This window comes from Neofelis nebulosa, chromosome 11, assembly GCF_028018385.1.
Source record: "Neofelis nebulosa isolate mNeoNeb1 chromosome 11, mNeoNeb1.pri, whole genome shotgun sequence".
NCBI classification, from domain to species: Eukaryota; Metazoa; Chordata; class Mammalia; order Carnivora; family Felidae; genus Neofelis; species Neofelis nebulosa.
Window position 1 is genome coordinate 39,807,406 of NC_080792.1, and position 12,333 is coordinate 39,819,738.

General features: G+C 37.0%; 1 protein-coding gene across 5 annotated transcripts in view; it reads left to right on the plus strand.

Annotated features, from left to right (window-relative positions):
• CCDC178 (coiled-coil domain containing 178) overlaps positions 1-12,333 on the plus strand; it is a 440,607-nt gene that overhangs the window by 78,543 nt on the left and 349,731 nt on the right. For all 5 annotated transcript variants that reach the window (XM_058692404.1, XM_058692401.1, XM_058692402.1 and 2 more), the window contains one exon: positions 10,338-10,423. In XM_058692404.1, coding sequence (XP_058548387.1) covers positions 10,338-10,423 — 86 coding nt within the window. The remainder of the gene's footprint in view (positions 1-10,337; positions 10,424-12,333) is intronic.

Sequence of the window (12,333 nt, forward strand, 5' to 3'; positions counted from 1 at the left end):
CCGGTAAGCTAATGAAACATCTAGTTCAGTGGCCACACATGACAAAGAATACAGATATTACAAAATGTTTTTCGAAGAACTACTACTAACCAAAGAAAGAACAACAACCCACATCAAATAGCAACAACAAACTCAACAGAGGGAAGGTTATCTTATTTACATTTCAAATCAAACTATTTAAAATGTCCAGTTTCCTACAAAAATTATGAAGCAGGCAAAGCAAAAAAAAAAAAAAAAAAAAAAAAAGAAAAGAAAGTTTGTGCAATTAACAAGGGGGGAAAAAGAAGTTTTAAAAAATGGCCCCGAGAAAGCTTAAACATTGGACTTATTGGACAATAGCTAAATGAACTATCTTAAATATTCTGAAACAGATAAAGGAAACTATGAACAACGAATTAAAACCAGGAGACTAATGTCTCAACAAATTAAGATTATCAATGAAGAAATAGAAATTAGAAAAAAGAACCGAGTAGATATTGTGGAGCTGAAAAGTACAATAACTGAAATGAAAAATTAATTAGAGCTGTTCATCAACATCAAGATTTGAGCAGTCAGAGGAAAGAATCAGTGAACTTGAAAATAGATCCATTGAAATTATTCAGGCTGAGAAGCAGAAAGACGAAAGAATGAAGTAAAATGAACAGAGCCTAACTGATGTGAGGGACACTACCACAGATACAAATATACGCATAATGAGAGTACAAGAGTAACAGGGAAGAGAAAAAGGGGGAGAAAGAATATTTGAAGAATTTTGGCTAAAAATCCCCAAATTAAGAAAAACATGAATGTATACTTTTACTAAATTTAGCAGACTCTAAGCAGGATATACTCAGAGATCCACACATTACAATCAAATCATTGGAAGCCTGGGACAAAGAGTATCTTGATAATAGCATGAGAGAAGTGACTCATCATGAGTAAGAGATCCTTAATAAAAATAACAGTCAGTTTTTCATCAGAAATTATGGAGGCCAGAGCATGATACATTTATTTATTTTATTTTTTTATTTTTTAATGTTTGTTTATTTTTGAGACAGAATGCAAGTGGGGGAGGGGCAGAGAGAGAGAGGGAGACACAGAATCCGAAACAGGCTCCAGGCTCCGAGCTGTCAGCACAGAGCCTGATGCGGGGCTCGAACCCACCAACCGTGAGATCATGACCTGAGCCGAAGTCGGACGCTTAACCGACTGAGCCACCCAGGCGCCCCAAGAGCATGATACATTTAAAGTGATGGAAGAAAAAATAAAACTGCCAAACAAGAATTATGAATCTTGCAAAAGTGTCCTTCAAAAATAAAGGAGAAAGTAAGATATTTCCAAATAAACAAAAATTTGAGGGACTCCATCTCTAGCAGAACTTTCTATTAGAAATACTAAAGGTAGTCTTTTAGGCAGGAATCAAAGGACACTAGACAGTAACTTGAAGCCATATGAAGAAGTAAAGAACAGTGAGGTAGCTACAAAGATAGATATAAAAGTCAACATGAAGCCATTTTAATTTTGCATGTCTTTCATTTTCCTATATAATTTTTAAGATAAATGGATAAAATTATAAATCTATATTAATAGGCACATAGGGGAATGTGGGTGGCTCATTCAGTTGAGCATCGGACTCTTGATCTCAGCTCAGGTCATGATTCCAGGGTCTTGGGATCATGTCCTGCATTAAACTCCACACTGAGTATGGAGCCTGCTTAAGATTCTCTCTCTCTTTCCCTCTGTCCCTCTCTCCTGCTCCCACTCTCTTTCAAATTAAAGTGTTTGTGTGTGTGTGTGTGTGTGTGTGTGTGTGTGTGTGTGTACGGGCACACAATGTATAACTGTGTAATTTGTAAAAATGACAACATAAAGGCAGGGAGCATAACTACAAAGGAACAGAGGTTTTTTAATACTACTGAACCTACATTGATTTTAATCCAAACTTAATTTTTATGAAGTTAAGATGTTAATTGTAATCGCCAGTGAACCACTAAGAAAAATTCTAAAACAAAACCAAACAAAACAAAAAAACACCAACATAAATCCAATAAAGAAACTAAACACACTAGAAAAAAATCAACTAACCACAAAATAAGGCAATTATGGAGAAATTAAAGAATGAAAAATATTTAAGTATTATAGAAAACACATAGCAAAATGGCAAAAATAGTAGTTCCTTTCTTTTTCTTTTTTTATTTACTTAGAAAGTATCCCAAGCAGGCACCACACTTCCAGAGCAAAACCCCATATAGGGCTTAAACTCATGAACCATAAGATCATGACCTGAGCCAAAATCTAGAGTCTGATGGGGTGCTTGGGTGGCTCAGTCAGTTTGACTGTTTGACGTCAGTTCAGGTCATGATCTCACAGTTTGTGGGTTCGAGCTCTGTGTCGGGTTCTGTGCTGACAGCTCAGAGCCTGGAGCCAGCTTCAGATTCTGTCTCTCTCTCTCTCTCTCTCTCTCTCTCTCTCTCTCTCCCTCCTCCTCCCCTGCTCATGCTCTGTCTCTCTCTCAAAAGCAAATAAACATTAAAAAAAATGTTCAAAATGAAGTCTGATGCTTAAATGACTGAGCCACCCAGGTACCTCAGAAGTAAGTCCTTTCTTTTTTTTTTTTTTTTTAACGAAATTTTATTGTCAAATTGGTTTCCATACAATACCCAGTGCTCATCCCAACAGGTGCCCTCCTCAATGCCCATCACCCACTTTCCTCTCCCTCCCACCCCCCATCAACTCTCAGTTTATTCTCGGTTTCTAAGAGTCTCTTATGGCTTGCCTCCTTCCCTCTCTGTATGGAACCACAAAAGACCCCGAATAGCTGAAGTAATATTGAGGAAAGACCAAAGCGGGAGGCATCACAATCCCAGACTTTAGCCTTTACTACAAAGCTGTAATCATCAAGACAGCATGGTATTGGCACAAAAACAGACACATAGACCAATGGAATAGAATAGAGACTCCAGAATTGGACCCACAAATGTATGGCCAACTAATCTTTGACAAAGCAGGAAAGAATATGCAATGGAAAAAAGTCAGTCTCTGACAAATGGTGCTGGGAGAACTGGACAGCAACATGCAGAAGAATAAAACTAGACCACTTTCTTACACCATTCATAAAAATAAACTCAAAATGGATAAAGGACCTGAATGTGAGACAGGAAACCATCAAAACCCTAGAGGAGAAAGCAGGAAAAAACCTCTCTGATCTCAGCCGCAGCAATTTCTTACTCGACACATCTCCAAAGGCAAGGGGATTAAAAGCAAAAATGAACTATTGGGACCTGATGAAGATAAAAAGCTTCTGCACTGCAAAGGAAACAACCAACAAAACTGAAAGGCAACCGACGGAATGGGAAAAGATATTTGCAAATGAAATATCAGACAAAGAAGTCAAGTCCTTTCTTAACAGTAATTGCTTTTCACAAAAATGGATTAAAATGTTAAAAGAGAGTGGTAGAATGGGTAAATATACATGATTCAATTATACATTATGTATAAGAAACTCACTTGAGATCCAGAGATATAGTATGTTGAAAGTAAAAGAATGTAAAACATATTCCATGAAAATAACAAAATGAGAGCTGGGGTAGCTAAAACTAATTGCACAAAATAGACTTCCATGTAAAACTTATAAGACAAAGAATAATTGACATCTTGATAAGAGTCATTTCATGAAGAAGGGATAAAAATTATATACATACCCAAAACATAACCTCAAAATTCCTGAAGTATAACTGGACAGAATTAAAGTGAGAAGTATACAGTTCTGTAGTAAGAGTTTGAGAATTTAGTATCCCTACTTTCAATAATGGTTAAAAGAACTAAAAAGAAGAAATCAGTAATGATACAGACTTGCACGGCACTAGAACAGTGTTGGCCAAACAGGTTTATACAGTATGTACTACCCAATAGCAGTAGAAAACACGTTCTTTTCATGTTGTTATTGAACACTACTCAGTATAGATCATGTGTTAGGCCACATAACAAATCTTGATAGAATAAAAAATGACTGAAATCATACAGAGTGTCCTTTCTGGCCACTTGGAGTGAAACTAGAAATCAATAACAGAAAGAAATCCAGGAAATCCGTATACATGTAGATATTTAACAGCATGCTCCACAACAACAACAAAACAGCTCAGTGACTCAAGGCTGTGATCACAGAGGAAATTAGGAAATACTTTGAATAGAATGAAAATGAAAACACAGTACCGAAACCTGTGAGATGCAGCAAAAGCAGTGCTCAGAGGGCACTTTCTAGGCTTAAGTGCTAATGTTAAAAATGAAGATCCGAATCCAATAACCTAATTCTGTATCTTACAGAACTAGGAAAGAATGAATGTGCTAAAGCTAGCAAAAGAAAGGAAATAATAAAGATTAGTGCAGTGATGTCAGGAATAAAAAATAAACTATCACTAAAAAGTTGCTTCTTTGAAAGGATCAGCCAAATTCACAAACCTCTGATGAGACTGACAAAGAAAGAAGACTTGATTTATGAGAATCAAGGATATTGCTACAGACCTCACATAAATAAAAGGGGCTACGATACTATAAACAATTGGCAATACTATGAACAACAAATTTAGATAACCAAGATGAAAAAGACACATTCCTAGGAACACATAGACTACCAAAACTGATTCAGAAGAAGTGGAAAATCTAAACAGATTTGTAACAAGTAAATAAACCAGTAATCAAAAATATTCCAACCCAGAACCAAATGGCTTCACTGGTGAATTCTGCTAAGCATTGAAAGAAGAATTAATACCAGTGCTTCACTAACTCTTTCAAAAAATGGAAGAGAATGGAACACTTTTCAACCCATTCTATGAGGGCAGTATATAGACCAATGACTTCATGAATAGATATGCAAAAATCTTCCACAAAATACTAGCAACCTGAACCCAGCAACATAATAACAGAATTATACATCATGATAAAGTGAGATTTCCCCTAGGTAGTGTAAGCGTGGTTCAAAATAACAAAACTAATCAATGTGTAATATATCCACGGTAATAAAGGGGGCAAACCCATGTGAACATCTCAATTGATGTGGAAAGTATGTGGCAAAATCCAGCACCTTTTCATGATGGAAATACTCAAAAAACAGATCAGAAAACATGATAGAGGACATTTCTGAAAAACCCTCAACTCACATTATACTTAATGTTTAAGATCGAAAATTTTCAACCTAAGATCAGGAACCACGCAAGGATGGCTGCTCTTGCCACTTATATTCGACACTGAAAATCTCAGACATTGCTGATGGAAATGTCAAATGGTTTAGCCACTTTGAAAGAACAGTTTTGGTGGTTCCTCAAAAAGTTAAACCTAGAATTATCATACAACCCAGCAATTCCACTCTGAGGTATGTACAGAAAAGATTTCAAGAGGACAGGTATTCAAACAATATATTGTGTGCAGATGTTCATATCATCAGTATTCACAATAGCCAAAAGGTGGAAACAACCTCAGATTTTTCAATGGACTACTATATAAATAAAGTGTGGTATATCTATACAATGGAATATTATTCAACCACAAAAAGTAATAAAAGTTTTGATACATGCCGCAACATGGATAAACTTCTAAACCGTCATGCTAAGTTAAAGAAGCCAGACACAGAAAGTGACCTACTGTATGATTCCATTTATATGAAATATCCATAACAGGTAAACCCATACACATGGGAAGCACACTAGTCGCTGACAGGGGCTGGTGAGAAAGGGCAAGGCAGGAGACTGCTTAATAAATAAGAGGCTGTTCTTCTGAGGTGAAGAGAATGTTTTACCACTAGATAGGGATGATGACTGCACAGCATGGAATGTAGTAAATGCCATTGAAGTTTATACTTCCAAATGGTTAATTTTATGTTATTTGACTTTTGCCTCAATTAAAAAAAATTATAAGAATTAAAATTTTGCTGGCCCCCAAGTTAACTGAATTTTAGAATAAAATACACAAAAATAGATTCAATTATATGTAATAATTTAATATATCATGTAATTGGTATTACAAGCCAGTAGGGAGAGCATTATTTAATAATAGATGCTGGGACAATTATTTTTCTCTCTTTAATTAACTTTTTTTATTTGAGTATAGTTGACACACAGTGTTACATTAGTTTCAAGTGTACAATGTATTGATTCAACATTTTTTAAAGAAAAGCAAGAAAAAATACATTATTTAAAACATATATTTAAAAATGAAATTAAAACTATAGGGGAAAATATAATGAATATTTAACTGACCTCATATTAAACAGGCTTTCTTTTTTTTTTCAATATATGAAATTTATTGTCAAATTGGTTTCCATACAACACCCAGTGCTCATCCCAAAAGGTGCCCTCCTCAATACCCATCACCCAGCCTCCCCTCTCTCCCACCCCCCATCAACCCTCAGTTTGTTCTCAGTTTTTAACAGTCTCTTATGCTTTGGCTCTCTCCCACTCTAACCTCTTTTTTTTTTTTTCCTTCCCCTCCCCCATGGGTTTCTGTTAAGTTTCTCAGGATCCACATAAGAGTGAGACCATATGGTATCTGTCTTTCTCTGTATGGCTTATTTCACTTAGCATCACACTCTCCAGTTCCATCCACGTTGCTACAAAGGGCCATATTTCGTTCTTTCTCATTGCCATGTAGTACTCCATTGTGTACAGAAACCACAATTTCTTTATCCATTCATCAGTTGTTGGACATTTAGGCTCTTTCCATAATTTGGCTATTGTTGAGAGTGCTGCTATAAACATTGGGTACAAGTGCCCCTATGCATCAGTACTCCTGTATCCCTTGGGTAAATTCCTAGCAGTGCTATTGCTGGGTCATAGGGTAGGTCTATTTTTAATTTTCTGAGGAACCTCCACACTGTTTTCCAGAGTGGCTGCACCAATTTGCATTCCCACCAACAGTGCAAGAGGGTTCCCGTTTCTCCACATCCTCTCCAGCATCTGTAGTCTCCTGATTTCTTCATTTTGGCCACTCTGACTGGCGTGAGGTGATATCTGAGTGTGGTTTTGATTTGTATTTCCCTGATAAGGAGCGACGTTGAGCATCTTTTCATGTGCCTGTTGGCCATCCGGATGTCTTCTTTAGAGAAGTGTCTATTCATGTTTTCTGCCCATTTCTTCACTGGGTTATTTGTTTTTCGGGTGTGGAGTTTGGTGAGCTCTTTATAGATTTTGGATACTAGCCCTTTGTCCGATATGTCATTTGCAAATATCTTTTCCCATTCCGTTGGTTGCCTTTTAGTTTTGTTGGTTGTTTCCTTTGCAGTGCAGAAGCTTTTTATCTTCATAAGGTCCCAGTAATTCACTTTTGCTTTTAATTCCCTTGCCTTTGGGGATGTGTCGAGTAAGAGATTGCTACGGCTGAGGTCAGAGAGGTCTTTTCCTGCTTTCTCCTCTAGGGTTTTGATGGTTTCCTGTCTCACATTCAGGTCTTTTATCCATTTTGAGTTTATTTTTGTGAATGGTGTAAGAAAGTGGCCTAGTTTCAACCTTCTGCATGTTGCTATCCAGTTCTCCCAGCACCATTTGTTAAAGAGACTATCTTTTTTCCATTGGATGTTCTTCCCTGCTTTGTCAAAGATGAGTTGGCCATACGTTTGTGGGTCTAGTTCTGGGGTTTCTATTCTATTCCATTGGTCTATGTGTCTGTTTTTATGCCAATACCATGCTGTCTTGATGATGACAGCTTTGTAGTAGAGGCTAAAGTCTGGGATTGTGATGCCTCCTGCTTTGGTCTTCTTCTTCAAAATTACTTTGGCTATTCGGGGCCTTTTGTGGTTCCATATGAATTTTAGGATTGCTTGTTCTAGTTTCGAGAAGAATGCTGGTGCAATTTTTGATTGGGATTGCATTGAATGTGTAGATAGTTTTGGGTAGTATTGACATTTTGACAATATTTATTCTTCCAATCCATGAGCAGGGAATGTCTTTCCATTTCTTTATATCTTCTTCAATTACCTTCATCAGCTTTCTATAGTTTTCAGCATACAGATCTTTTATATCTTTGTTTAGATTTATTCCTAGGTATTTTATGCTTCTTGGTGCAGTTGTGAATGGGATCAGTTTCTTTATTTGTCTTTCTGTTGCTTCATTGTTAGTGTATAAGAATGCAACTGACTTCTGTACATTGATTTTGTATCCTGCAACTTTGCTGAATTCATGTGTCAGTTCTAGCAGACTTTTGGTGGAGTCTATCGGATTTTCCATGTATGGTATCATGTCATCTGCAAAAAGCGAAAGCTTGACTTCATCTTTGCCAATTTTGATGCCTTTGATTTCCTTGTGTTGTCTGATTGCTGATGCTAGAACTCCCAACACTATGTTAAACAACAGCGGTGAGAGTGGGCATCCCTGTCGTGTTCCCGATCTCAGGGAAAAAGCCCTCAGTTTTTCTCCATTGAGGATGATGTTAGCTGTGGGCTTTTCATAAATGGCTTTTATGATGTTTAAGTATGTTCCCTCTATCCCGACTTTCTCAAGGGTTTTTATTAAGAAAGGGTGCTGGATTTTGTCAAAGGCCTTTTCTGCATCGATTGACAGGATCATATGGTTCTTCTCTTTTTTTTTTGTTAATGTGATGTATCACGTTGATTGATTAGCGAATGTTGAACCAGCCCTGCATCCCAGGAATGAATCCCACTTGATCATGGTGAATAATTCTTTTTATATGCTGTTGAATTCGATTTGCTAGTATCTTATTGAGAATTTTTGCATCCATATTCGTCAGAGATATTGGCCTGTAGTTCTCTTTTTTTTACTGGGTCTCTGGTTTAGGAATCAAAGTAATACTGGCTTCATAGAATGAGTCTGGAAGTTTTCCTTCCCTTTCTATTTTTTGGAATAGCTTGAGAATGATAGGTACTATCTCTGCTTTAAACGTCTGGTAGAACTCCCCTGGGAAGCCATCTGGTCCTGGGCTTTTTATTTGTTGGGAGATTTTTGATAACCGATTCAATTTCTTCGCTGGTTATGGGTCTGTTCAAGCTTTCTATTTCCTCCTGATTGAGTTTTGGAAGAGTGTGGGTGTTTAGGAATTTGTCCATTTCTTCCAGGTTGTCCAATTTGTTGGCATATAATTTTTCATAGTATTCCCTGATAATTGTTTGTATCTCTGAGGGATTGGTTGTAATAATTCCATTTTCATTCATAATTTTATCTATTTGGGTCATCTCCCTTTTCTTTTTGAGAAGCCAAACAGGCTTTCTTAAATAAATTGTGGAACAAGGAAATACATAATATGCAGTCATTGGAAATATGTCGTCATGTGACTAAGAATGTTACAGTGTCTGTAACAATGTCATGTAACTAAAGCAGCATGTAATATTTTATGATTCTAATTGTATAAAAATTGAAATATTACAATATTATATTCTGTTATATTTAAAAATTAATATGTGTTATTTTATATTATGATTTTTGGTGTGTATGAACTTCCTTTAATTTGTGATACTTATTTAATAAGACAATAATTTCATGAAAATAACTCCCTTGTTTGTTGTTGATAACTGTTTTTCTTATAACTTTTATCAAAGGAAAAATACTTCTTTTTAAATACAATGAAAACTAGTTTGGATTCTAGAATTGGATCAAATTCTCTATATATTCTCTCTGTATTATCCAATATAGAGAACTTTGCCTAGAAAAATTCTTTGGAAAAGAAATAACATACTAATTTGGACATTTTGCAAACACCTTATAATTTCAAATCTGAAGTAGCAATTTTGGTTTTGGAATTTATATTGGTGTCCCAGAAACTGCTAAACTGAAGTTAGAGAAAGAGCTCTCAAATTATTCTCAATAAACTCCCCTTTTTTTCTGATAAAACACTCTACAGGAAACACCAATTTCTCTCTTTTTTTTTTTTTTTTTCAAGTTTATGTCTTTGTTTTGAGAGAGATCAAGAACACAGGCTGGGGTGGTGCCGAGAGAGAGGAAGAGAGAGAATCCTAAGCAGGCTCTGGGCTGTCAGCACAGAGTCTGATGCAGGGTTTCGATCTTATGAACCATGAGACCGTGACCTGTGCTGAAATCAAGAGTCAGATGCTTAACCGACTGAGCCACCCAAGTGCCTTACCAATTTCATTTTTAAAAAAGAACTGTTTTAATAACCCCTGAAATATTTTCAGGTCATTTGTGACAGATTTTAAATGTCTATTAATTTACCATGAATTATCAAGCCCATTATGTATCAGACCTTTGCTGTATTGCTCTCCTATATAGTAGCATTAGCATGCATAGTAAGTTTCCCCACAAACATTTAAAAGCTAATGTAAGAGAATCACCTAAAATTTGCTTAGTGAGTTTAAGTACAACAGTTCTTTATTAATTAGTTGCTTCTTTCCCTTTATATAGGAGCAGAACTTCTTCCACAAAAGAGTGGAAGGAAGATTGGAGTATTGCTACACCAATGAAAGAGGTCAAACCAGAAGAAGAAAGAGGTAAAATTATACCCCATACTTAGATAAATGAAATTATGTTTAAAAATTAAATATTTTTAATTATCACCATAATCATTTTTAAAAGTTTTATAATTCTTGTGCATATCTAATAAAGAGCCTTCTATGTCATTTGATTAAACAACAAAATTCAACAAATATTTGCTATACCATATACTGGATCCTAAGTAAATAATGATCCCTTCCTACCTCTCAAGAAGCTAACTGTAATTCAAGGCCGTCCAGTAGAACTTTCTGGGATAATCAAAGTGTTCTCTATTTCCACAATCCGGTAAAGTAGCTACTAGCCACATATAGCTGTTAACCACCTGAAATGTAGCTAGGGAGACTGAAGAATTTAACTTTTCAGTTTAATTTTAAGTTACATTAAATGTAAATAGTCACATATGGTTCATGGCTACCATACTGGACATAGAGGCTCTGCTATGTGTGTGTGTGTGTGTCAAGATTATATTAAGATTAATATCTTATCACAGTTTACAAAATGTACAACAATTTGTATGCTGGAATAAAATTTTGTTAAAAATACTTCACCATATTTGAATGTATTTTTTTTTTTTTTAATTTTTTTTTCAACGTTTTTTATTTATTTTTGGGACAGAGAGAGACAGAGCATGAACGGGGGAGGGGCAGAGAGAGAGGGAGACACAGAATCGGAAACAGGCTCCAGGCTCCGAGCCATCAGCCCAGAGCCTGACGTGGGGCTCGAACTCACGGACCGCGAGATCGTGACCTGGCTGAAGTCGGACGCTTAACCGACTGCGCCACCCAGGCGCCCCTGAATGTATTTTTTTGAGAGAGAGAGAGAGAGAGAATGTGCATGCAAGTGCATGCGCACGTGAGCAATGGAGGGACAGAGGGAGAGAGAGAGAGAGAGAGAGAGAGAGAGATGGAGAATCTTAAGCAAGCTCCATGTACAACCAAGAGCCCTAGGTGGGCTCGATCTTATGACCGTGAGATCATGACCTGAACTGAAATCAAGAGTTGAACAGTTGGGGCGCCTGGGTGGCGCAGTCGGTTAAGCGTCCGACTTCAGCCAGGTCACGATCTCGCGGCCCGTGAGTTCGAGCCCCGCGTCAGGCTCTGGGCTGATGCTCGGAGACTGGAGCCTGTTTCCGATTCTGTGTCTCCCTCTCTCTCTGCCCCTCCCCCGTTCATGCTCTGTCTCTCTCTGTCCCAAAAATAAATAAAAAATGTTGAAAAAAAAAATTAAAAAAAAAAAAAAAAAGAGTTGAACAGTTAATGGACTGAGCCACCCAGGCACCTCTATAGTTTTAATATTATATTAAACACCTCTTCCTACCTTCACCATAAAGATTTATTAAACATTTTCCTTTCATGAGAGATAACTAATGAATTCAGGACTTTTTTTTTAAATGTTTATTTATTTTTGAGAGAGAGATAGAGTGTGAGCAGAGAAGGGGCAGAGAGAGGGAGAGGGAGACACAGAATCGAAAGCAGGCTCAGTGCTGTCAGCACAGAGCCCAATACGGGCTCGAACTCAAGAACTGTGAGATCATGACCTGAGCCACAGTCCGAGGCTTAACTGACTGAGCCACCCAGGCACCCCTGCTTTCAGGACTTTAAAAAAAATGTTTATTTATTTTGAGAGAGAACATGAAAGCAGGGGAGGAGCAGAGAGAGAGAGAGAGAGAGAGAGAGAGAGAGAATCCCAAGCAGGTTCCATGCTTTCAGTGCATAGCCAGACATGGGACTTGAACCCACGAACTATGATATCATGACCTGGGCTGAAATCAAGACTTGGCCGCTTAATGGACTGAGCCACCCAAACGCCTCATGAATTCAGGACTTTTTAAAAGCACTAATACTTTGTTTTTCAAAACTCTCATTCATAGTGAAGATCTGTGTTTACTGTTTACATTTCATATATT